This window comes from Nothobranchius furzeri, chromosome 15, assembly GCF_043380555.1.
Source record: "Nothobranchius furzeri strain GRZ-AD chromosome 15, NfurGRZ-RIMD1, whole genome shotgun sequence".
Taxonomy (NCBI): domain Eukaryota; kingdom Metazoa; phylum Chordata; class Actinopteri; order Cyprinodontiformes; family Nothobranchiidae; genus Nothobranchius; species Nothobranchius furzeri.
This window is the reverse complement of record NC_091755.1, coordinates 62,342,164-62,369,749: the sequence shown is the minus strand read 5'-3', so window position 1 is coordinate 62,369,749 and position 27,586 is coordinate 62,342,164. Positions and strand designations below refer to the sequence as shown.

The following is a 27,586-nucleotide window of genomic DNA, read 5'->3' as shown; positions in this document are numbered from 1 at the left end:
ACAGAAAATGAAAAGATGGTAAGGAGACAAGATTGTTTATGATACGTTACACTTATTTACAGATCAAAACCAGTATGGACCAGTTATGTACGGTTAAAGCAGGATTAACCTGAGTGACTTCCTGGATCATTTATTTAAACTGAGTGAGCAGGAAGTCTAACAGTGCAGCTGGATCTGCTGCAGGAGGATCCAGACATGGATGGAGGGCTGGAGCAGACCCGTGGCTGGACGTTTCTGGCCAGAGGAACATCATACAGGACGGTCTGCAGAGAGAGCTTTGGGACGCTTCCTCTCACTGTCCACTCCATCGTCCATCTACAGGGACTGCTGGGCTGGCTCAGACGACGGCTGTTACATCTCTGTGAATGACTTGCCTGTTAATAGTAGTGGTGGTCTGCTGGTACCTCAGCACCACTGACCTCCACAAACATCTTCCTCACACTCATCCTGCAGACCCACAACTTCACCAGCACAGAGGCAGATGTGCAGCACAGTGCATGCTGACCTGTAATAGATTAAATAAGAATTTGTTTGTTTTTTATAGAAAAATGTAAAACAAAACATAACCTGCAGTACACTGGTTCTGTTCAGTTTAAAGAAAAGCAGCAGGGAAAACTACAGAGAATTTACGTTTTTAAGACAGATCTAATCATTATTGGGCTTAAGTTGAATAAACAAAAGCACATTGAAAACATTAAAAAGCCTGTTTTTTAAAACGTTTTACCCTCATTTGATGCTAAATAAGTTCTACGGTCCAATTTACATTAGAAAACATCCTGCTGCATTCAACATTTATAATCATTATTGGGCTTAAGTTGAATAAACAAAAGCACATTGAAAACATTAAAAAGCCTGTTTTTTAAAACGTTTTACCCTCATTTGATGCTAAATAAGTTCTACGGTCCAATTTACATTAGAAAACATCCTGCTGCATTCAACATTTATAATGCATTTGGTTCATATGAATTACCTACATGATAATACTCTGTAGTAATGTGTTGTGTTTGTTTAACAAGTTCATTCTGTAGCTTAAAACATACATGAAACCATCTAAAGTTAACATGTAAGTCCTGAAAGCTTCTAGAATAAACAAAATTACTTTACCTGAAAACGGTTGTGAACAAACACTGCTGATGGACGTGAAGCTGCTGTAGCTCCTTAATATTCCGGCTCCATTTTCGCTAGCTTTAGCATTTTTCCTTTGCGTGTAGCTGCCGCCACGGCTGTGACGGGACCTACGGGTCACCGTAGAGGTGAAGGCTAGACTTTCCGAATTCAGAATTCCGGTTTTTGCGGTCATCAAGGACAAGGCCTTGCTAGACCGGCGAGGACCCGTACTCATAAGCATCCTTCCTGTGGATTCGGATATTCGGGAGTGTCGTCTCTACAGCTCTGCCCTCCTCTCCCAATAATTGGACAGGAATTCGAGAAACGTGATTGGTAGCTAAGACTCGTGCTCTCATTGGTTCCACCCAAGTTCCTCCCACTGACGCTAGAATCAAGACAAAAAGATCTGTAATATTGTAGGATTTTGGTTTGTACCTGTAGAATGAAATGTGTGTTTTGAGAGTTTTGATTTCAAACTTGTACCTTGATTTTTTTCAATTTGGAAGTCTGCTAGTTACAAAACGAAAGTTTCATGTTTCTGAATGAATGTTTAATTTTACAAAATAAAAAAACATGTACAAAATACAATGTTCCTGTTACAAAACAAGAATACAAGTACGAATTGAGAATTACAAGTTACAAATCCAAAGTTACAAGTTACGAATCCAAAGTTACAAGTTACGAATCCAAAGTTACATGTGATGAAACATGTTCGAAGTTACAAAACTTGGTACAAGTTATGCTGAATATTGTCCCAATCCTAGTTCCATAGCCGAGCCCGGAACCCAGCGACCCGAGACCCATGGGCGACCAGCCCCGCCGAGGACGCAACAGAGACCACTCTGTTAGATTTTCACCTTTTTGCACCTTAAACTGGCTGTGTGTGTGGAATATGTCTGTGTGCGGGTGACTTTTATTTGAATTTACTTTCATTTGCTACCTCCTTACGCAAGTGGTCTTTAATGAGCGCAAAGTAAATTTCATTGTACACCTGTGCAATAACGATAAAATTATCTTGAATCTTAAACACATTTTGTGATTTGGAAAAACACACAAAAAATAAAAATAAAAAAAAAATCTGTGGATGTAGATTATGACTCTGCTCAATGAAACTGTTGCAGCATGTCTGCATATCTTTTGGATTTAGTGAAGCTCAGATTAAAAAAAAAAGCATAAAGTCAGATTTTAAGTATGACATATCTGCCATTACTCGGCCCCTCCTCAAGCTATTTACTTCCTCTGCTGCCTCATTTAACCACTGATTATCTTCATCCGTGCCCGCTGGTTGTTTTCCAGTCACATTTCCACACTTCTGAGTTGGCTTCTTCCCCTTTTATTGTAGTAGAAAAACAGTGTGTGGCAGTGGGTGAGGAAAAGTAGGGATTAAAGTTTAAAGTGAGTACCAGAGGGTGGATCAGTGTGTTTGACCCTCCTTGGTTCCCATATGGTATGGAACACGTAAGTCAAAATCAAAACTGTGATACATAAATTGGACGTTCTAAAACAGTGTGAGGATGTTTTTCTTTTTCTTTTACTAAATTTCTGAACTATGTAAAATAGTTAGGATTAAAGGTAGAGGTGCAATTTATAAAACTTTGAGTCATATCTAGATTTTTTTATATAACAGTTTGAATGTGGTAAAAATGGCAAATTTTCTCATTAAGCAAAATATTTGTTATACTTTAAAAATCAAATCAACAGGCAATGTCGTGGTTGTTGTATATATCTATTTCATTCACACTGAAATCGTAACTCCAACTGGTTTTGGCAAAAGCTCTCACAATATTTGATTTTCACTGTAAAATATATTGTTTTATTAATGTTTTGTATATTTAAAAAGGGGGACCGCAGGGTGTGTTCCAACTACAGGGGGATCACACTCCTGAGCCTTCCTGGTAAGGTCTATTCAGGGGTTCTGGAGAGGAGGGTCCGTCAGATTGTTGAACCTCAGATTCAGGATGAGCAATGTGGTTTTCGTCCTGGCCGTGGAACACTGGACCAGCTCTATACCCTTAGGGGGATCCTGGAGGGTGCGTAGGAATTTGCCCAACCAATCTACATGTGTTTTGTGGATTTGGAGAAGGCGTTTGACTGCGTCCTGAGGGGGTACTTCGGGAGTATGGGGTACCAGACCCTCTGATACGGGCTGTTAGGTCTATGTATGGCCGGTGTCAGAGCTTGGTCTGCATTGCCGGCAGTAAGTCTGGCTCGTTCCCAGTGAGAGTTGGACTCCGTCAAGGCTGCCCTTTGTCACTGATTCTGTTCATAACCTTTATGGACAGGATTTCTAGGCGCAGCCAAGGTGTGGAGGGCATCCGTTTTGATGGCCTGCGGATCAGGTCTCTGCTTTTTGCAGATGATGTGGTCATGTTAGCTTCATCAGAATGTGATCTTCAGCTTTTGCTGGAGCAGTTTGCAGCCGAGTGTGAAGCAGCTGGGATGAGAATCAGCTCGTCTAAATCTGAGACCATGGTCTTGAGTCGGAAAAGGGTAGAATGCCTTTTCTGGGTCAGGGATGAGGTCCTGCCCCAAGTGGAGGAGTTTAAGTATCTCGGGGTCTTGTTCACGAGTGAGGGAAAACTGGAGCGTGAGATTGATGGGCGGATTGGTGCTGCATCTGCAGTGATGCGGGTGTTGTACCAGTTTGTCGTGGTGAAAAGAGAGCTGAGTCAGAAGGCAAAGCTCTCGATTTACCAGTCGATCTACGTTCCTACCCTTACCTATGGTCATGAGCTTTGGGTAGTGACCGAAAGAACGAGATTGTGGATACAAGCGGCCGAAATGAGTTTTCTCCGCAGAGTGGCTGGGCTCTCCCTTAGAGATAGGGTGAGAAGCTCGGTCGTCTGGGAGGGGCTCGCAGTAGACCCGCTGCTCCTCCACATCGAGAGCAGCAAGTTGAGGTGACTCGGGCATCTGGTCAGGATGCCTCCTGGACGCCTCCCTGGTGAGGTTTTCCGGGCACGTCCAACCGGGAGGAGACCTAAAGGTAGACCCAGGACATGTTGGAGGGACTATGTCACTCACCTGGTCAGGGAACACTTTGGGATTTTGCCAGAGGAGCTGGCCCAAGTGGCTGGGGAGAGGGAAGTCTGGGCCTCTCGACTTAGGATACTGACTCCAGATAACGGATGAAAATGGATGGATGGATGGATGGATGGCTTTGTATATTAGTTTAGCAAATTATAAATAAAATATGAGCATTGTAAGCAGTTGTAACCATATTTGTAACAGAATGTGTGAAGGCAAAAAATTGTGGAATCCTACTATTATGATAAAAAAAATAGAAATTAGCAGAAAGATGCAAAATCTTCAGGCATAAGGTAACCATGTAAATGGAAAATATTCTTTAATTTTATATGAAATTGTATATTTCAACACTGCCTTTATTTAGAAGCTTTTTAAATTTATAAAATGTGTTATTGTCAATTTAACTTTGTTTTACACATAATTTTTTTACTTTCATCAGTGCATTTTTTTCCATAGCAATTTTTCTCATCCATTGTAAATCCTATATCCATGTTTGCATTCAAAACCTACATTCGCTATAACAGCTTTAAACTTACAAATTTAATGTTGTATTTTTTGTTTTAAATAAAATTTCCTCTTTTGCTCTCATTTGTCTTTGGGTTGGCAGTGTTCTGTTTTTAATGCATTCTGCCTAAATATGAAATGTAAACATAATCATGAATTTTCTTGGTTTGATGCACAAACATGTTTCTGCGAATCAAAACAAGAAACAGAAACCCAGTTTTTGCATGATAATTATTTTATCTGATCAAAGGGGATTTATACACATTACCTTAAATATGTATCAATATACTGTATGTTTCAATCGAGTGAGTTAAAATATCCTCCATGTTTTACCTTTAGCTAACCTTAGTTAATCCTCTCCCTATCTGTCCCACACTGAGTGAGTGGGTGCTGATGGTACATGTGCAGACTCTCAGCTTAATGCACTGCAGAGTTAAAGATCAGGCTGTTAACACCATGATCAAGGCCTGCATTAGTGGCACGCTGCACTCCTTTACTGTAATGCTGGAATGGCATAATTGACTTACTCAATACGTACACCTACGTTTGGACACACAACTCAAATACTGCCCAGAAGCATGCACACACACACACACACGCACAAATGTACACTCACATCCACTCTCTCTTCTCGCACACAAGTTCTTACATGCACACTGTTAAAACTAAAAATGTGTGTACCGTAAATCCTCTAATACAGGCCCGGGCCTGTATTTGACTCAAGCTCATCAAGCTCCAGGCCTTTATTGGAAGGAGGGCCAGAATTAGAGGCAGGCCTCTATTTCTATTTGAGCAAAATGAACTAATGGTTCACTGGAGTTTTTTGACAATTAAAATTGCACCCACATTTGCAAAGTTAAACACATTTCTTTTAACAACGGTAGTTTCTGCTTCAGCCATCTCCCCCCTCCCCCTGCGCAGTGGCCGCAAACTCACTGATGCGCCTGCAGCCTCTCGGAGTTCCTGCTGCTCTAAACATTAAAATAATTATTTTATTTTATTTCCTCACTTCTGATTACCTTCAATGGTGTCTGATTGTTGCAACCACCAGGTACAAAAACTAACTTGTTTTTATTTGACTATTTTTCTGTCCTGCCTGTTTATTATCTTCCTGCATCTCCTCTCAATCCTAAAGAGAAACTGCTACCTGGGTTCATATATATTCACCTTATGAGTTACCTTTGAATTGCAGTTCTAAAAGATCTACTGACTGCAAAAACAGCGGAGTGCTCGCTGCTTGGTGGCCGCATCAGTGATCAGTGCGTCGGAGGACAAGATGATGTGCCCCGCTCCACAACATGCAGCGAAACGCATCAGGCGCAAATAAAAGACAGAAAACATTAAAGGAAATGAACCGACATGAACGGTCGCGTGTTAAATTAGTTTTTGAGGTGGCGACACCTGATTTGATAATGTTACTGTGGCCATGCTCAGGACGCAGATCTACCGACCGCAAAAACAGCGGAGTGCTCCCTGCTTGGCGGCCGCATCAGTGATCGGTGCGTCACCGGAGGACAAGGTGATGCGCCCCGCTCCACAGCAGAGAAACACATCAGGCGCAAATAAAAGACAGAAAACATTAAAGGAAATGAACCAACATGAACGATCGCGTGTCAGTACCGACGCTCTGGCACAGCGCAGGAGCTTGTCACCTGCTGACAGCAGGCTGCTGTCTTTTCCGAGGGCTGCATCTTGCCGGTCATTATCACGTGACAGCGACTAGTCGATGACAGGCTTATAGTAAAGTCACTATAGTGAAGTCGACTAGTTCATACAACCCCTATTGCTCCCCAGTGTTCTGCAGCGTACGTTCTCTTTGAACTTGATATCAAATTTTCGCCTCCTCTTCGTCTCCGCACGGTTAAAGTTACCCTCGCGGTCTGTCACTGGCAAATCAAAAGTGAGACGATGACACAACCGCCCCCCGTTCTTGCTTGTTACCACATTCCACCCGGCCACAATAAGAGACCGGCCATTATTCACCTCCGTCGACTCCGACACCAGCCAAAATATGAGACCCGGCCGTTAGTTGAATACAGGCCTGTATTAGAGGATTTACGGTAATTTGATATCAAAATAAAAGCTACATATCTTGAATGTGGTTTAGTCTGCCAACATATTAACAGACCTGTTTATCTTTAATCTGCATTTTTTTTTTTTTTTAAGGCAAATATGCAAGTGAAAAGATGAAAGACCTGGACCTGGGGTCTCGTTTATCAAACATTGCGTAGAATCCTTACTAAAACCGTACTTAAGCTCAGCAAAAAAAAAGGTACTTATGCCAAGTAGGTTTGTGATCTACGCAGTCTCCTCTTCATAAATCAGAAACTATCTAAAGTTTCTCAGCTACTTTTTAGTCACATCCCGCCCTCAACACACCCACTTACTGCCATAAATGGTCGATGCAAAGTGCCTGTGTGTGTGTGTGCGCGTGTGTGTGTTCGCACATGTGTGTGTGTGCGCGCGCGTGTGTGTGCGCGTGTGGAAAGTCTTGTTCTGTGTGAAAACTAAGCAGTACAAGTGATAATGCTGCAGGATTTCATAATTTTATCCTTCTCAGCAGCAGCACTGCAGGTGCTCTCCATGTCCCAAAATGTGCGTAAGCAAGGTCCTTAGTCAACTTAAAGTTGCGCACATTTTCCCTCTAAGTTTTATTTCATAAATCCCAAAGTTTGCGTGGAAAGTTGCTTACGCAGTTTTCCAACCCCATTTTGTGCGTAAGCAAGCTTGATAAATGAGGCCCCTGGTGTTTAAGATGCTCAGTTAGGTTGACAAATGTAATTTATATGTTTTTTTAATTTATTTTTCATCTTCTTCACATAACGAGATAGAGACAAACCTTCAAATACATAATCTGCTAAATGAAGAATGCAAGGGGTCAAAGGCTGCTCAGCTGGTTGAGTTGGCAGCACATGCAGAAGCAGGAGACAACAAGTACATTGAAACCACTTTACAATCCTTATAACCCTTTAAGATTCTTCATCTTTGATTTATGTTAGTTAGTTTTCACATTAGTGTTACTGTGGCTGCTCAAATGCATTATAAGTGCGTTTCTCAGCTCGTTTGTTGCTCCCATGTGGACATTTGCAAGATGTCAGAGATTTTGTTTGGTTCATACATAAACACTGATTGGTCAAGCTAACTAAACACATTTCCAGCCTCAGCACAACTATCAGCAACTTTACTGTCCCTGTTTCCCTCATGCTTTCCTTTGAAGGAGTACAAAACAACAGACTGATTTGTTATTTGAATCTTGGCTCATATAACACTTTTTTATGTTAATAGTATTCTTTCCTGTCTTGTTGGGGGTAGATGTCACATCCATGAGTGATGTGGACATGTTGACTGTCAATTCAGTGTTGGACAATCACAGCATGGTATTTAAAAGCATACATGCAGGTCATTTTAATGGCTAAATGGAAGCCAACGTCCTCATTACATTCAGATTCTCTACAATTGTTTAGTCCATAAATAAGAAAACTCTTAAGTGGAACACTCACCTAATATTGACTGAACCTTGACCTAAGAGAAGTAACTCATCTATCTTTTGAGAGTTCCTGTCAGGTTCTTACCTTTGTAGAGAATGATGCATGTTGCTATTTCTAATGTTTGGACCTATGTTTCTTTGTATTATTGATCTACTGTTTTGTTATTAAGGCTTAATAAATGTCTACCTTCACTGAGGCTGGATTTGTATTTGAATAATGATGGGATGGGAAAAGACTGAGCCAAGAAAGGGAAGAGAGAAATTAAATTGGAAAAGAAAAATGGGACATGAGACAAAGAATGCTTGAGCAGGTACAAATTGTCTAATTGCAAGAAAAGAATAGAGCAAAAAACACAATAGGGACTCATGTGCTGCAGGTGCAGTTAACTCCGATTCTGTGCAGCAAGTGTGAAGTTTTTAAGACAAAACGCACTTACTTTTGCTGTGCCATCCAGTCAGAAAGTTAGTTTGGAATTAAAGCAGCAACATTTTAGAATTGTACATGGAAAAAAATGCAAAACAGTCTATGTGTCAATTATTTTGGAAGGAAGGTAACAATGAATCAGATTTCCTTCTCAGTCGACTGGAGAGTTGTCAGATTTCTCCTTTCAAAATAGTAAATAAGGGACATAGTTACTGTTTACAATCTGTGAGCCCACAGGGTTGCTGAGTCTGCACTGATCTAACGCTGCAGTGCCAGCATTTGTAATTCAATACTGGCAATCAAAAAGCTCCAGAGAACCAAAGCCAGTCAACAGGAGCAACCTAGAAGTTATTCCTTGTAACGCTAAGAAGCCACAGCATCCTTTTGTTTTACTCTAATATCGGGTAAAGAAGGCGAGAGGCTAATGTTGAGCTAGCAATGTAAATTAGAAACAAATAGTCAGCTATAAAATGATCTCAAGCTACTTTTTCAATTACCAACAATTTAATATTACAATGAAATGTATGTGTGAAGTGAATAATGAGTCAATCGTGGCGTTTAAATGTTTAATGAGTTGTTCAGAATTATAACAGCAAGCTAACAGCAAGTTGGCAAACGACAACACTTCCTAATGCCAGAGACAAACTACCGTAATAAACGTAGTAAGTGCTGCGTACTGTAAAACAGTGCTAACACCAGATTTGACAATGTGTTTATCTACTTAACTTGCTGTCTATGACTCGTCTTTGCTTGTCATCTAGAATTTGCCGGTGCTGATTCGTAACTGGCAACAGCTACAGCCTCATTCATAAAACAATGCCACCAATTAGCCACAAAGCTGAGACGGTTTTAGGGATTCTTTGCTCATTTATAAGTAGTCAGACTGTGGCGGTAATATGGTGCGATTCTATGATTTTCCCAAAAAGATTACGCTATGGCGATATAAAAGAGGTATGGAGCTTGGTCTGCCCTCCACTATCCATGTGAACTGTCTATTGATCTGAGCTTCAGCTGTAACAGAGATAAGCTCCTGGAGCTAGCATAGACCCGTGTTTTCTTTCATTTTCGATATAGTTGCCAGCCGGAGCTCAGCAAAAATTTATCATGTGATCATGACATCACCCTCTGTTGTGCCAAGGTGTAATCTTCATTCACAAGTCCGGCATTGCGGGAATATTAATATCAAGCTTGGTGGTGCGAAAACCAATAAATTCCCACGATGCCACGCTGCCACAGCGCTTTCATAACACACACCGTGTCTGCAGTATTACGCTGATTCACCAGCACGATGTGTCTTATGAAAGCAGCTCATGAAACACACAAAACAAGAGGGAGAAAGTAACTTTATGTTTAAAAAAATGGACTGCAGTACCAACATTTGACCACAAAAAGTAATTCTTACTTCACTCTTACTTATTGCACTTTAAAGATAAAAAAAAATAAGTCCAGTAAAGTAAACAATCAAGACTGCACACTGGCAGACTTAAATACCCCCTTTTCTCATGAACTAATTTTGGTGAGGAGTGATTTGAATACATGTTATTGTCCCTATGTTCTGTTTTGTTTTATTTTATAAATCTAATAACGCTGTCTAGGAAACACATTTGGAATGAAAGTCAGGTACTACATTCTTACGCTTTTGTAATAATTTTTCCTTATCGCAACATTTCAGAAAATAATAAATTAAGCATATATGATGATATTTGCTGAAGTCCCTCTTTTAAGTTAATATTACATGCACTTTTTGTTAACTCAAAATTTTTCACAAATCCTCTATAGGTCAGGCGTCTTTTGCCAAAAAATTTGCTACAATACAAATTCTACAGTATCCATCCTAGATGCCTCTGAGACTTGAAAATGTGGCACAGCGTAAAAATAAATTTAATCTAAAGCTTAATTTAAAGTTAAAGTCCTATAGTCATCATCACAAACAGGTGACATTAATCTACGCATTAACCTATATAAAGGGGAGCGGTGAGCTGCAGCGGTGGTTGCACTCGGGGAACTATTTGGTGGTTTAACTACCCAATCCAGTCTCTTAAAGCTGAGTGTCGAGCAGGAAGGCCTTGGGCCCAATAGTTAGTCTTTGGAATGACCCAACGGGGAAGCAGATTTACATTGAACAGGTGGGTTCATTCATGTTATTTTTTAAACATAGATGCAAGACTGTTTGCCGTCGTCGTCGTCGTCGTCTTCCTCCGCTTATCCGGGTCCGGGTCGCGGGGGCAGCATCCCAACTAGGGAGCTCCAGGCCGTCCTCTCCCCGGCCTTGTCCACCAGCTCCTCCGGCAGGACCCCAAGGCGTTCCCGGACCAGATTGGAGATGTAACTTCTCCAACGTGTCCTGGGTCGACCCGGGGGCCTTCTGCCGGCAGGACATGCCCGAAACACCTCCCCGGGGAGGCGTCCAGGAGGCATCCTGACCAGATGCCCAAACCACCTCAACTGGCTCCTTTCGATCCGGAGGAGCAGCGGTTCTACTCCGAGTCCCTCCCGAATGTCCGAGCTCCTCACCCTATCTCTAAGGCTGAGCCCGGCCACCCTACGGAGGAAACTCATTTCGGCCGCTTGTATCCGCGATCTCGTTCTTTTGGTCATTACCCAAAGCTCATGACCATAGGTGAGGATTGGGACGTAGATCGACCGGTAAATCGAGAGCCTGGCTTTCTGGCTCAGCTCCCTCTTCCCCACGACAGATCGGCTCAGCGTCCGCATCACTGCAGACGCCGAACCAATCCGCCTGTCGATCTCCCGATCCCTCCTACCCTCACTCGTGAACAAGACCCCGAGATACTTAAACTCCTCCACTTGAGGTAGGACCTCTCCCCCGACCCGGAGGTGGCAAGCCACCCTTTTCTGGTCGAGAACCATGGTCTCAGATTTGGAGGTGCTGATCCTCATCCCAGCCGCTTCACATTCGGCCGCGAACCTACCCAGCAAGAGCTGAAGGTCAGAGCTGGATGAAGCTAGGAGGACCACATCATCCGCAAAAAGCAGAGACGAGATTCTCCTGCCACCAAACTCGACACACTCCACACCACGGCTGCGTCTAGAAATTCTGTCCATAAAAGTGATGAACAGAACCGGTGACAAAGGGCAGCCCTGGCGGAGTCCAACCCTCACTGGGAACAGGTCCGACTTACTACCGGCTATGCGGACCAAACTCACGCTCCTCTGGTAAAGGGACTGAATGGCCCTTAACAGAAAGCCACCCACCCCATACTCCTGGAGCGTCCCCCACAGGGTGCCCCTGGGGACACGGTCATAAGCCTTCTCCAAATCCACAAAGCACATGTGGATTGGTTGGGCAAACTCCCATGCCCCCTCCATCACCCTTGCAAGGGTATAGAGCTGGTCCACAGTTCCACGGCCAGGACGAAAACCACATTGCTCCTCCTCTATCTGAGATTCAACTATCGATCGGACCCTCCTCTCCAGTACCTTGGCGTAGACCTTTCCAGGGAGGCTGAGGAGTGTGATCCCCCTATAGTTGGAACACACCCTCAGGTCACCCTTCTTAAAGATGGGGACCACCACCCCGGTCTGCCACTCCCTAGGAACTGCCCCCGATGACCACGCAATGTTGTAGAGACGTGTCAACCATGACAGCCCTACAACATCCATAGCCTTGAGATACCCAGGACGAACCTCATCCGCCCCCGGGGCTCCGCCGCTGTGTAGTTGTTTGACTACCTCAGCAACTTCTGCCCCCGAGATCGGACAGTCCATCCCCAGGCCTCCCAGCTCTGGTTCCTCCTCGGAATGCGCATTGGTGGGATTGAGGAGCTCCTCAAAGTATTCCTTCCACCGTCCGACTATAGCCTCAGTTGACGTCAGCAGCTCCCCATCCCCACTGTAAACAGTGTGAGCGAGTTGCTGCCTTCCTCTCCTGAGGCGCCGGACAGTTTGCCAGAACCTCTTTGGAGCCGATCGATAGTCTTTCTCCATGGCCTCACCAAACTCCTCCCACGCCCGAGATTTTGCCTCGGCAACTGCCACTGCTGCACCCCGCTTGGCTATCCGGTACCTGTCTGCTGCCTCCGGAGACCCACAGACCAGCCACGCCCTGTAGGCCTCCTTCTTCATCCTGACGGCTCCCCGAACCTCTGGTGTCCACCAGCGGGTACGGGGGTTGCCACCACGACTGGCACCGGCCACCTTACGACCACAGCTAGCAACAGCCGCCTCGACAATCGCAGAGTGGAACAAGGCCCACTCGGACTCAATGTCCCCCACTGCTCTCGGGACGTGGTCAAAGCTCTGCCGGAGGTGGGAGTTGAAGACCGTCTTGACAGGTTCTTCTGCCAGGCATTCCCAGCAGACCCTCACTATGCGTTTGGGTCTGCCAGGTCTACGCGGCATGTTCCCTTGCCATCTGATCCAACTCACCACCAGGTGGTGATCAGTTGACAGCTCCGCCCCTCTCTTCACTCGGGTGTCCAAAACATACGGCCGCAGGTCAGATGATACGACTACAAAATCTATCATCGACCTGTGACCTAGGCTGCCCTGGTACCAAGTGTACCGGTGGGCATCCTTATGTTCGAACATGGTGTTCGTTATGGCCAAACTGCGGCTTGCACAGAAGTCCAATAACAAAACACCGCTCGAGTTCTGATCAGGTGGGCCGTTCCTCCCAATCACACCCCTCCAGGTCAAGCTGTCATTGCCCACGTGAGCATTGAAGTCCCCCAGCAGGACAATGGAGTCCCCTGATGGAGCACTATCTAGCACTCGTCCCAGGGACTCCAAAAAGGGTGGGTACTCTGAACTGATATTTGGCCCATAAGCACAAACAACAGTCAGGACCCGTTCCCCGACCCGAAGGCGCAAGGAAGCTACCCTCTTGTCCCCCGGGGTAAACCCCAACACACAGGCAGAGAGTCTCGGGGCTAACAAAAAGCCAACCCCAGCCCTCCGCCTCTCACCCGGAGCAACTCCAGCAAAGTAGAGTGTCCAACCCCTCTCCAGGTCTCGGGTTCCAGAGCCAATGCAATGTGTCGAGGTGAGTCCGACTATATCTAGCCGGTACCGCTCAACCTCTGCCACAAGCTCCGGCTCCTTCCCCGCCAGCGAGGTGACGTTCCATGTCCCAAAAACTAGTTTTCTTGTCCGGGGATTGGACCGCCAAGGCTCCCGCCTTGGTCTGCCACCCGATTCACATTGCACCGGACCCTTCATGTTCCTCCTGCGGGTGGTGGGTCCACAGTTGGACGAGCCCATGTATCCGGTTCGGGCTGGGCCCGGCCGGGCCCCATGGGCGAAAGCCCGGCCACCAGGCGCTCGCTCACGGGCCCCAACCCCAGGCCTGGCTCCAGGGTGGGACCCCGGTAACCCTCCGGGCCGGGTACTCCGACTCTTCGTTTTCACCGCCATGAAAGATCCTTCGAACCGTTCTTTGTCTCACCCTTCACCTAAGACCAATTTGTCATGGGAGACCCTACCAGGGGCACTAAGTGCCCCAGACAACATAGCTCCTAGGATCATTAGGGCACTCAAACTCCTCCACCACGATAAGGTGACGGTTCAAGGAGGAGCAAGACTGTTTGCATTATAGAAAATATAGGTATGGTGAGAAACTGACTAAATGTTTGCTAAATTATATAAAGAACCAAAACAAGTTTCCTGATTCTTCTGCCCACTTTGGTCAAAAAAAAAGAGCATGTAGGAATGCAGAGAATATAAAGATGGATTTGTGCTCTTTCTCACCTTGAAATGGGAGTGTCTTTCTTGATAAAAGCTATTAATTCTAATCAAGCCTGATTAATTATACTGATAGGCAAGAGGCTTGATAGCCTAGGTGATGGCTTTATCTGTACTTTGCTCTGGGCTGATGGGATAGCGCTGTTACTCATGAGGAAGCTTATTGTTGCCAGAATGGAGAAGTGTTGAGGTGTGGATTTTGGTTTTTAGGAGCTGGAGGGAATCCACTGTAGGATGTGTTTACGTTTAAAAAGTTAAATCTGTATGAAAGTTTATTAGTGGTGAACAACCACTGGTTACTTTATGATTCAGTTATCTCTGCCAAGATCTCTCCAAGCTGTTTAATTTTACAAACTCCTAATGTATTTGTATTTATTTTGAATAATGTTCCATCCTTCCCAGTTTATGTCTTATAATTTAGTCCACATGAAAGCCAACAGGACATCCTTTCTTTTTTCTTGAAGTTGTTTTAACATTCATCACAAAAGCTGATAATGTAGTCATCAAATCACGTTTATTTGTATAGCACATTTAAATGCAACAATGTTGCCCAAAGTGTTGAACAGGGACATATAAAAACATAAAAAAAATTAAAAAGTCAAGTAAAAACACAATAAAACATAAAAACAATACATAAAAAATCAGGCATAAGAAATGATAAAAAACAGGACGACCAAGTGTCACAACGGTCGGGCGACTGGTAGGAGTTGAGCTGTAGCGTGAGTGACTTCCCAGATGCAGAAGAGCAAGCACTGGGATTGAGCCGGCACGCACTTTAATCAAGGAATGCCCGAGCGCTGACCGAAGTGGAACGAAAGCGCGGAGCTATTCCGAAAGTAAGCTAGGGCACTACTGGGTGAAGAAAGATCGTTGGGAGAACTGTTGAGTTGGTTATTCTGATCATAGGTTCGAAGAAACGATGACTGAGTGACTTGAGATGGAAGGCGACTTCCTTATATCGTCACGGTTGGTGATGTAGGTGGGAAATGATGGGAATCATGGCAAGGTACTGCTGGGAGTAGTGGTCCTGGGTGGAAGCCAGCTGGCTGGAGGAGGATGGTCTGTAGAGACTCTGACAGCAAGTCATCAAGGAATAGTAAAAGCTGTCAAGTAAAAGTAATTTTTCAGTAGCTTTTTTAAAATGGCAAATGATGACACCTCCCTAATGGAGATATGCAACATATTCCATGGTTTCATGTGATCCAACCAATGTTTGGCACAATCACACGTCAAAGTTTGTTTTAGTAGTGAGACCACATGGTGAGGACCGCAGAGGCTCTATTGTTATGACAGTTGTTGGTACACATTCCAGATCCATGCCTTATTTTCCTATACTTAGTTAAAACAAAAATGTAATAAATTCATTTGAAAGAAGAAAAAAGAAAACAATCTTTAATAAAGCACCTCTCAAGATACAAATCAATAGGCGAAAAAGTCATGTTGCTCCAAAAGGCTAGTCGATAAGGGCCACGTTTACACTAAAACAGAGAAGTAAAATGCCTTTGTGTTTGATTTTGACCTTGAAGAAAGACTTTATAAGAGTTTATAAAGTAAAGCAAGAAAACAAGGGTTAAAGATTAGCACTTTCTTTATTCATGTTGGCTAATAATAAAATACTAATGATCGGTGGAAGATGTTTATGCTTTGAGAAGTCACTTTTTATCCAAAGTGAAGTAAAGATTAACATAATAGGCATGCTTTTGGTTTGTGGGAGGACCTGAAAAAACCCCATGCAGAGGTACAACATGCCAACTCCTCACAAAATGGCCACGGCCAGGATTTAAACCTGCAAGCTTCTTGCTGGGAAGCAAAATTGTTACTAACTATGCCTTGCAGCCCCAAATAAAAAGACACAAGTAAGAAGAAGAAGAAGAAAATATCATTTCTATAGCGCCTCTCAAGATAAAAATCACGAGGCGCTTCACAAAAACAAAAATTAAAAAAATGTAAAAATATAAAAAAGCATTTAGAAAATGTTTAAAAAATATATTTAAAATGAGCAAAAATAAGCAATTGTGATTTAAAAGAAAAAATGTTAAGAAAGAGAGAGAGTGAATAGGAAAGAGGGAAATCAGTGGATCCTGAGGAAGGTGGAATAGGTGGGGAGAGCAGAATAAAGAGAGAGTGGTGAAGAAGGTCATACAAAAGCCAGCTTGAACAAGTGAGTCTTCAGCTGCTTTTTGAAGGAGTTCACTGAGTCCACTGATCTCAGGCTCAGGGGGAGAGAGTTCCAGAGTCTGGGGGCCACAGCAGCAAATGATCTGTCACCTTTGGTCTTTAGCCTGGTGCGCTGCACAACCAGTAGGCTTTGATCACTGGACCTCAGGGACCTGCTGGGGGTGTAGGGACTAAGAAGATCACCAATGTAAGATGGTGCTTGTCCATGTAAGGCCCTATAGACCAGAACCAGGATCTTGAAATGAACCCTGAAGTTGACTGGCAGCCAGTGAAGTTGGAGGAGAAGCAGGTGATGTGGGTGTATTTGGAGGACTTGGTCAGAAGCCAAGCGCAGGCATTCTGAACCACCTGTAGATGGTTCAGGGAGGTTCTGCTCAGACACGTGAAAAGAGAGTTACAGTAGTCTAAGCATGAGGAGATGAAGGTGTGGATAACTGTCTCAAATTCAGAGCGAGACAGAATGGGACTCAGCTTAGCAATGTTCCTGAGATGGAAGAAGGAAGAGCAAACAAGAGAACTGACATGAGAATTCAGGGTGAGAGCTGGGTCAAAGGTCACGCCAAGATTCCTGACAGAAGGTTTGGTGTGGGGAGCAAGCTGACCAAGAGAGTCTCTGACTTTGGGAACCAGCTTGTCTGGGGCACAGATGAGGATCTCAGTCTTATCTTCATTCAGCTGAAGAAAGCTCCCAGCCATCCAGGTTTTGATAGAGTCTAAGCAGGTGTGTAACAGCTGCAGCTTAGACATCTCGTGGGGCTTAAAGGAGATGTACAGTTGGATGTCATCTGCATAAAGATGGTATGATATTCCTTTGAAGGAGCTCAGGATGTGCTGAAGAGGAAGCAGATAGAGGAGGATGAGCAGAGGCCCCAGCACAGAACCTTGTGGGACACCATGGGTAAGAGAGGTGGTGGAGGACCTAAACTTGGAGACGGCCACAGAAAAAGAGCGCTCAGAGAGATAAGAGGAGAACCACCCCAGAGCAGTTCCTGATAGGCCTACCCAGTCTCTCAGCCTCTCTAGCAGATGATGGTCAACAGTGTCAAAGGCTGCAGTCAGGTCCAGCAGGACCAGAACAGAACAGTCCCCTGCATCACTGTAAGTCAGAAGGTCATTAGAGACCCTAAGAAGAGCTGTTTCAGTAGAATGAGCTCTACGAAAACCTGACTGGAAGCTATCATAGATGTTCTGTTCATCAAGAGCAGCTGTGAGTTTTTTAGCCACATCATTTTCCAAGATCTTGGAGATGAACGGAAGTTTAGAGATGGGTCTGAAGCTGCTATGGAGCGAGGGGTCAAGATTCGTTTTTTTAAGAAGCGGGTGGATTACAGCATTCTTAAAGTAAGTAGGGACCTGACCAGAAACCAGAGAAGCATTAATTATAGAGAGCACGCTGGGACCGATGGACTGAAAAGCACTTTTAAACAAAGATGAGGGTAAGATGTCGAGGGGGCATGCAGAGGTCTTCATAGAGTTAACTAGTTTGGTTAACTCAGGCAAAGAAACAGGAACAAAGCTATCTAGGATGATGGGCCTGGTTGGAGTCGGGAGAGGCGGTGATAAGGCTGAAGGAGAGATGCTAGATCTAACCTTACTGACTTTGTCCACAAAGAAAGACAGAAAGTTCTCACAGTCTGCAACAGAGTGGATGGAGGCTGTAGGAGAGGCAGGAGAGACAGTGCTGCTGATGGTGTTAGCACCTTGGGGTTCCCTTTGCTCTGGGACACCAGGTTGGAAAAATAGGAAACCCTTGCATCTCTGACTGCAGAGTTAAAGGATGACAGAAGATCCTTTGGGTGCAGCAGATGGACGTGGAGATGGGTTTTCTTCCACAAACGCTCAATTTTTCTGCACTGGCGCTTCAGGCTGCGAAGGCTGTCATTAAACCAGGGAGTAGGGTTCACTGCAGAAACTGATCTGGTTCTGACAGGACAGATGTTGTCCAGAATGGAGAGGCAGTGCTCGTTAAACTGAGAAGTTAAGGAATCTGGGTCGATATCAGAAGAACAGGGTGGATCAAAAGCAGCAGAAAAATTGCTAGCTGTGCTCTCATTAAGAAAACGAGAACTAACCATACGGCGAGCAGGAGGTGGGGACGCAGAAACTGACAAGTTAAAGAAAATGCAATGGTGATCTGAAATATAAATGTCCTCAGGACAAACACTGTCAGCATTTAGACTCAGGGTAAAAACAAGGTCTAGAGTGTGCCCCCTGGTGTGTGTGGGGCCAGAAACATGCTGGGTAAAGCTGAAGGTGTCCATAAGGCTGGAGAAATTCATGGCAAAGAGATCGGAGGGATCATCAACGTGAATGTTAAAGTCACCAACAATCACCAATCTGGACAGCTTTACAGTGGAGGATAGAAAGTCACTAAACTCCTGAAGGAAAGAACTCTTTGGACCAGGTGGACGATAGACCACAGCACAGTAGAACGGGTTCTTACGCCCGACTTTAATCAGCTGCAGTTCAAAGGAAGCAAAGTGACCAGAGGTTGTAGAGCTACATGGAAGATGGTCTCTGAAAACAACAGCTAGACCTCTACCACGACCAGAACCCCGGGGCTGGCTAAGAAAAGAATAACCACTCGGGCAAAGTTCTATCAGAGCAGAATAATCAGATGTTTGCTGCCAAACTTCAGTCAGAAACAGAAAATCCAGGTTTTTAGAGAGAATTAGATCATTGAGCAGGAAGGTCTTACTGTTAACAGAGCGGGTATTTAATAGAGCCATGCTGAGTGAGGTGGAGGAATCAGAAACTACAGAAACAGCTGGAGTTAGTGGACGTAAATTAGCAGGGTTAGATCCACGGTGTTTATAAAAACCACTTATGGAGGGAACAGGAGGAGAAACCACTGAGGAATGAGGATAAACCAACCTTAAAAAACTTGGACGGATGAACCGCGTCCCAACGTGGCCTGGCGGGAATGCGGAAGTGGCGCTCAGGTCACCAAACAAAGGACAAGAAGCTAGAAGATCGCGCCGATGTTTACCAGATAAACCATGCTTTAAGAGAAGTCTTATTCTCACCTGGATTCCTGCTCGTTTACCTCTTTTCCTCCGACATTTTCCCGGGACCGGATAAATGTCGCTAGAGGTGCGCAGCTCTGGATTGTTGTTTGGTTCTGGGCCAGTGCGCCGCTCAGGTAAACTAACAGGATGGTAAATCCTCGGTGCATCTTGGGCGATCGTGAACGAACGGAAGGAGAGAAGAGTCTGGCGATCATAGGAGATGGTAGCAGGGACACTACTGAAGAGGATCGCAGACAGGAGCAAGGTGGAAAAGAGGAGGTTAGTGGAGAAAAGTTTGAAAAAAAGGCCGGTGACCGTGGCTAAGCCAAGCACAGGCGCCATCTTGTTGCCGACCGAGAAACTCAAACGGTAAGAAAAAGAATGATGAACATTTTATTTCAACAGAAAAGGTTTGGGATATTTTTGGTTTAACAAGAAAGAAAGAGCAGTACAGCTCATTGAAATCCGCATAGGTGATAGAAGACGTAAAAACAATCAATTATCCGACCAAGAAGGTGCATACATAGTAAACAGATGCTATAATTTAACGAGTCCACCTAATGGTTAGCTCTAATTCATCCCAAATGTCTTCTGTCAGCTTGAGGTCAGGAAAGTCAAGTTGCTCCACACAAAAGTTTCTTATTTATTGGAACACATGAATGCATTGGTTTGGTGGGTTAGGATTAGTGTAGATGAGCTGAGACTAAAATATTCTGTGATTGCAAAAAGGGTTTTATGGCAAATAAAAGTCCAAACACTCCTCGGTTAGCACACTTTAGACCACTCAGCATCTGTTTGTTTCATCCTTGAGTTGAGCCAACTTCTGTTTTCTGGTGTTGATAGTTTACATGAAACAGGTGTTTGGAATAAATCTTTATGCATTACTACTGTAGCATGTGGGATGACAAAATGTTCTGTTCTGTTCTGGTCTTAAAGGGTTTCCAATTTTCTAGCTTCTTTGACCAAATCCCTGTTTGGGTTTTCACAGATCTGAAGAGCTTGTTTGCTGATGTTTGTGTTGCTTATCCTTCCCTTCTGCCCAAGTGAGAACACTCTTGATGTTGCCTAGTGATCTCATCACTGTTTGTGTTTCAGCTTGAGTGGGTGATGAGATTTGAACAGATCTGTTTGTGCTGGAAATTCTAATGGCTTACATCACACCATCTCAAATAAAGGGTTAATGCTATGGATAAATGAAACTATTTTGGTAGCACATTAACTCCTAATCCACCTGAAAGGCTTTAAAACATATTCAGAGCAAACAGAAGGTTGTTATTTTCCCCCTGAGCTGTGTGCTTTGAAATGGTAAACCTACCTCAGAAGAAAATTCACCCCAAAAAAAGGTTCAGAGCTGCATTTTATGGGGAACAATTTTTTATTTTGAAACTATAAAATAAAACAGTAAATTAGTCTGAAATAAGGATACTGGACTGTGTCAGGGTAAAAGCTGTTTTCAGTCCGGTGGTCTTTGCCCTCAGGCTGTGAAGCCTCCTGCCTGATGGATGAGGGGTGAAGAGATTATGTGCAGGGTGGGAGGGGTCACTCGTGCTGCAGTGAGGGTTGTCCATGCATCTGTCAGCATATATCTGAGATGCAGGCTGCTTCCAATGGTCTATTGTGCAGAATTAGCCACCCTCTGCAGTACCCATTTCTCAGCCATTGTGCAGCTCCCGTACCAGACAGTGATGCACGGGATCAGCGTGATTTCCACGGTGCACCTATAGGATTATTCTGTTCATGCCTGCCCTCTTCAGTTTTCTCAGGAAATTCAGGAGCTGGAGAACTTTTTAAATGATGAGAGTAATTGTCAGATGTCAGCTGAAGGTGTAAGTCAAGTGTATTCAGTGGGATTTCATCCAGAGAACCACTTCAGCTGCTGCACTGTGAATGCAAAGCTGACAGAGAGCCAATTCCATTTTTGGTTCTTTTTTAAAAAACAGAAAAGGTTCCTTTTACCTTGCTTGCTGACAGTTTCGTTCGCAGCTGCAAACTTCCTCAGAGCTACCACTGATGGTGGTGTCACTCCCTACTCCGTTTATCCGCGGGCAGCAGAGGACGTTGTCGCCCTCTGCTGCCCGCTCTCCTCTCTCCGATGATGCAGTCCCATGCACGATCCAATGTGTAGACCCCATCGTTTCTGTTCATGGTCCCGCATCCATGTATCCTTATCTCTATACCTTCCTTTATCCATCCATTCAATCATCCATCCATTGTCTGAACCTGCTTTGTCCACGTAGGGTCGCGGGGGGGCTGGTGCCTATCTCCAGTGGTCAATGGGCAATCAGGCAGGGTACACCCGGGACAGAGAGCCAGCCCATCACAGGGCAACACAGAGAAGCACAGGACAAACAATCACACACACACACACACACACACACACACACACACACACACACACACACACACACACACACACACACACCTAAGGACAATTTAGACAGACCAATTGACCTAACAGTCATGTTTTTGGACTGTGGGAGGAAGCCGGAGTACCCGGAGAGAACCCACGCATGCACAGGGAGAACATGCAAACTCCATGCAGAAAGGTCCCTGGTTGGGAAGTGAATCCAGGACCTTCTTGCTGCAAGGCAACAACTCTAACCAATCCGCCACTGTGCAGACCGCTTCGTTTATCCATCTTTTCTATTTTTGTTGTTCTGTATTTATGATCCTTGTGTTGTCCCAGTCCATTATATTGTTTTCTCTTAAGCAGTGATCTGTTATAGCTGACTTCTTTATTGTGCTTTCTGCTTCTTGTTTTGCTGGTCTTGGGTGTCTTTGACTTGTTTCTCTCTCGCACTCCTTTCTATGTTCTATTGTTTATGTCTTGAGTTGGCGTCGGGTTTCTCCTATGTATGTTTTATAGCAGAGTTTGCATGGGATTTTGTAAATGACTCCACATATGTCCTGCTGGTATCTTGTCTTTTGGGTGTACTAGTCTGTTTCTAACTGTTGTGTATGGATTTGTTGGTGTGTTTATGTTGTGCTTTATCATTGTTGCTATTAATTTTTCTGTTATGCCTTTGATGTATGGTAGGGTGTTACAACCAGGTGTCTAGGGGGCCTGGGGTAACATGGAGGACGCGTGACACAAAGGAAAATTAACAAAAGTTTTATTTACTTTTCTCGTACTCCAGAAAAGATGACTATTATTATTATTATTAACCACCATGGATCTAAAACCCCTTTAACCAAAACAGGTTCAAACACTAACATGTAACATAACTCTAAAGAGAGCACAAAATCTAAGGTAACAGATTACCCCTAAAGCTAATTTCTTCTTCAATATCGAAGTTCTAAGTGGGAGACAACAGACCAGAGGACAGGCAGCTCTGCACTATTGTCCCCATTGGTGAGGAGCTCCAGCAGGTCCTTTAAGCAATTTGCGGCTGATGAAAACCCAGCTCAACTGGTGCAAGGAGGAGCAAGGGTGAGCAAACAGGCCATACTCTGCAGGCAGGCTCCTCAGATGCAGCATAAAAATGCACAGAAAAATGAAGTCACAACACAAAAAGGCTCCAGCCGTAACATAGGGTTATTGCTGGTTTTGGTTCTTGTCTTTCTGGGTTTCTGGTTCTTTGCTTTGGTTGTTCTTTTCTTTCTGTTGTTGTTCGTTGTTTTTCTTTCTTTATCGCCCATGTCGGGTATCCGCAGGTCTTTAAAGCATGTTGTATGTGTTTGTCCTCTTGTTTACGGTCTCTTTCTTCAGTTATCATGTTTGCTCTGTGATGTAATGTACTGATTATTGACACATTTCCCCTCTGTATGCTACTTTTATCAGCAGAATGCTGTAGGAGTTGCTCTGGATCCAAATTATTTTTAGTAATGAACATAATTAAAAGAGTATTATTAAATAATACAACTAGACTATATATATATATATATATATATATATATATATATATATATATATATATATATATATATATATATATGTATGCATATGTATATTTCAATCCACTTTTCATTTGCCCAGGAGTTAGATTTGAAGTTGCATCAAGGAAACATTTCTTTTCTCACAGAATAAAACTACCAAAATAATATTTTCAAATTCTGATGGATCTGTGCTTCTGCAGTATTTCAGTGTGATTATAATGTCAGTCTTGCATGTTTTGTAAAATGTTTGCAAAAGTTTGAAGATCACAGGTGGATTAACTTTACCTGTTTTCAGGTCAATAAGCTTGTGTTGTACTTTTAAGTGTTGGGTTACATGTGCTTGCTTTAGGTCTAGTTGTATTATTTAATAATACTCTTTTAATTATGTTCATTACTAAAAATAATTTGGATCCAGAGCATCTCCTGCAGCATTCTGCTGGTAAAAGTAGCATACAGAGGGGAAATGTGTCAACTCTGCAGCTTCACGCACATCCCGACACGATCCAAGGATTCAGGTTACCTCAGTACGCAGAGCACTCTGCATCAGCACTTAGGTGACCACGTTCTTCCATGCCCTGACTGCATGACTCAGCAACCTGAATATACTGAAACTTAGACTCTTGATCTTGACAGCTTCAAGAGACCTAAATATTTAACTAGAAGTTGACGTTTCAGCTGAATGCAGAGATTCTAAAAATCCATTTCTCTTGGATTTCTTTTCCAGTACGAATACTTCAATGCTGTTCTGATCAATGAGGTAAATGAGGAGGGGAACAATGTAGAGCTGGGAGGAGAGTTCGTCCTGCAACCCAATGATCATTTCAACAACCTGTCAGTCAACCTGAGTCTTAGTGTGGTCCAGGTCCCCACCAACATGTACAACAAAGGTACGTTGACCACTCCTACAGGCAGCATGCACCAAACTCAAAACACCTTTATATGATTTACATTACATAGTCATGTTTAAAAGAAAATGAGAATTTGCTGTGTTGATGCACACAAACAAATGCAAAATTATCCTGTATGTATTCACTCTTGTTTTGAGCTTCACATGCTGCCAGGTGTGTGTCAGTCACATACATTTGCTTGATACCTTATTGACAGCTCTTGGACAGCTTGGGGATGCTCTATGTAGAGTGACAAATCTGACTGACCTTTAACAACCCCAAGTTGAGGAATGAGATGTCATTCCACAGCTAATTGTGACCAGAGTAGTGACCAGGATGAGGTGAATGAGCCAAGCTGTAACAAATCTACTCTATTATCCGCTTTTCTGTCACAGTCTGTTGTACTTTATTTAGTTTAAGAACACTATAATTGTGCACTTATAAAGCTCATGCTTTGTAAAAAAATTCTTGAAACAGTTCAAACATATTTAAACTTTAAATCGTATCTATTTTTGGAGACACGTAAAACTTCATTGTTTGGATCTCTTTGGATTATCCCTACCACACACTGACCACATTAACAGTTAAATAATTAGACTTCTCTTGATTATAAGTCCAACCAGAGAATTCAAGGCCTTGTGCAACACTCAGTGGACGGAGCAAATGTCATGTTGGCTTAACCCGGCTACAAGACGTGAAGAAAGTACATAGCAAGAGAAATAGAGGGAGAGAAAATAGGGAGAAAGTAAATGAGCGAGAAAGTAGGTTAAGTCAGACTGATGGAAGGTCTAAGCAGGAGATTAATTGCACCCTGTAGAAAAACGAGAAAAAGCAAGTGAGAGTGACAGGGTGAAAGTGAGACAAGCTAAATGAATGCAACAGCAAGGAAAGTGGATCTGGCAGGCTGGCAGACCAATAAAGGAGGAATAGAAGAGCAGTAATTGTGATTTGATTTACAGACAAAATTATTAGACTTGTACCTACCACAATAACACATGATACAGCTGTATGGGCTTGGCCGTTAGGGAGCTGTTGAGGGCAATGACTGTGTGTGTGTGTGTGTGTGTGTGTGTGTGTGTGTGTGTGTGTGTGTGTGTGTGTGTGTGTGTGTGTGTGTGTGTGCTTGTTTAACTTTTCTACCTAGGACCAAACTGACATATTCACTAATATTTTGAAGATCGATGGGCCTTATTAGGACCCACTGTTTTAGGCTTAGGGGTGAGGTTTAGAGGTAAGATGTGAATTGAGTTTTTTTGTACAGTATGATTTAGGAATACACTGGTTATGGCTGGGGTAAGGGTTTGGGCTAGGCATAAATCCATAGTCTTAATATGGATAGAAAAACAAACGTGTGTGTGTGTGTGTGTGTGTGTGTGTGTGTGAGAAGGAAACTGTATAGTTTATTCAATGAAAACTTCTGCAGTTCTCACCTATCCTGAGTAGTTTTTAGACATTAGATAGCTATGTTGTTTATGATGTTATAATTTTAAAAATGGTTAATTACTTTATGCATTTTATTTATAAGAAATCAATTATTTGTAAAGATTGGATAATAAAAAATAACTGTGAATGCAAAGCTTAGGTAATCATTAATTATTCATTAGATTGTGATTCATTCATCATCACTTACTCAGTAGATACGCACATTTTGGAGCCATTATTGTAAAGTCTTATCCTTTTTTTGTTGGTGATTTTTTTCTCTAGTCAAATAGAGCAATCCTGGTTCTCTGTTACATTTTTCTGTGAATGTAATGTTTGTCCAATTTCTTTTAGCTGCACTTTCTGTTTTAATTTGGTAAGGTAATTTTTCTCACTTACACCTTGCTTCACTTTTTGTTCTTTAGTTGATAGTTTGACTCAGTATATGATCATCCTGTGTCTTTTATATGGTCATCTATCCAGTGTTGCCTTTAGATAAGTTCATGCTTTCTTAGATTCTACAGTTTCTCATGCGAGTTGCAAGGCTGTGCTCTTGTATCAACGTGTCACTCATTTTTCTCCAAAAAAGAAAAAAATAAACAGTTGTGGATTTCTTCTCTGTTTCGTTTCTGTAAGCCATAAAGTGCAAGAAATGTGAGACACGTCAAACCTGTTTCGCACAGAATGTGGTGCGGATGCGGTCACTTCCTGTCTGGCTCAAGGGATTTCTTAAACTTCATGGCCATCCACATGAAGCATCTGGAAAAAATTCTCCATGCAGAAACTGAATGCTGTGATTGGACTCAATCATTTTTGACCTGCTCAAAAGCCATACAGAATTCAATCCATATTTGTTCCACATTTAGTGTCAAAAAGGCTTTGAGATGGGTTGATGATAAAACTGAATAAAAACGAGTTAACTGCAATCCATTGGACACATAATTGGGACACTGACCCAAAAACCAGAGGTGGAAAGTAACAAATTACATTTACTCACGTTACTGTAATTGAGTAGCTTTTTTGTAAATTTATACTTTTTAAGTCGTTTTTAAAAGCTGTACTTTTACTTTTACTTGAGTAAGTTTTTAAAAAAGAATTGTAATTCGCTACATTTTAAATCATATCCGTTACTGAGTAAAAATAAATTATAGGCTTAATAAATTACAAATATTACGTGTAGCAGCGTCGGAACGGAAAGAGACACCTGCATGAGCGCCGCGCCTAAACCGTGGGGGTGTACACTCAAAGATATCGGTTCAGTTCCTCAACTCGCTGTTTACCTCCTCTCTCCCTCCTCTCCTGTGTGTTGGATCCCGCACCTTCGCACACCGGTGTGACGTCATCAGAAATCTGCTCGGTTCGGTAGCCAGACTCTGTTCCGTGTTTGAAGTGTGTTTCTCTACCGCTCCGCATGGAAGCAGCAAAATAACGTTTAGCGCTCATAACAAGCGGATTCTCAGCGCTCTGCTCATAAAACAGAAGACCTGCAGGCCTCGGTGAGTTAAAACATCCTGATACTGTTCAGGTGTAAACATTGTGCTCCATCCCTGTGTTTGAACTCAGAAGTTGCTCCTTGATGCTACAGATATGTGATGATTTAGCTTGTTTCTTTATTTTACTCCAGAATAAGAGATTAAATTATTACAAAAGCAGTTCAATGTAGTTAAATTAGTCATTCAAAAGATTCTAACATGCTGCAGTGTGTGTGTGTGTGTGTGTGTGTGTGTGTGTGTGTGTGTGTTACACATATAGGACTGCATGAGACAGCATGGTTTCATCAAATCCATGCAGTCCTATATCTTGGCTGAAGTAATGGCTCAGGAAAATAAAATATTTCATAAATAATGACGTCTCTGCAGTGTTTATGATAATGTTTTATCTTATCTTTGGTCTGGGAAGTGTAACTTATCATGATACTAGCCTTTTAAAACATGTTAAAGTTTTACAAGAGGAGATAAATGCATGA

At 43.1% G+C, this 27,586-nt stretch overlaps 1 protein-coding gene across 5 annotated transcripts in view; it reads left to right on the top strand.

The window, feature by feature from the left end:
- The window catches only part of cacna2d3a (calcium channel, voltage-dependent, alpha 2/delta subunit 3a), a 341,398-nt gene that overhangs the window by 133,818 nt on the left and 179,994 nt on the right, over positions 1-27,586 (top strand). For all 5 annotated transcript variants that reach the window (XM_070545074.1, XM_070545072.1, XM_070545073.1 and 2 more), the window contains one exon: positions 24,039-24,201. In XM_070545074.1, the coding sequence (XP_070401175.1) occupies positions 24,039-24,201 (163 nt within the window). The remainder of the gene's footprint in view (positions 1-24,038; positions 24,202-27,586) is intronic.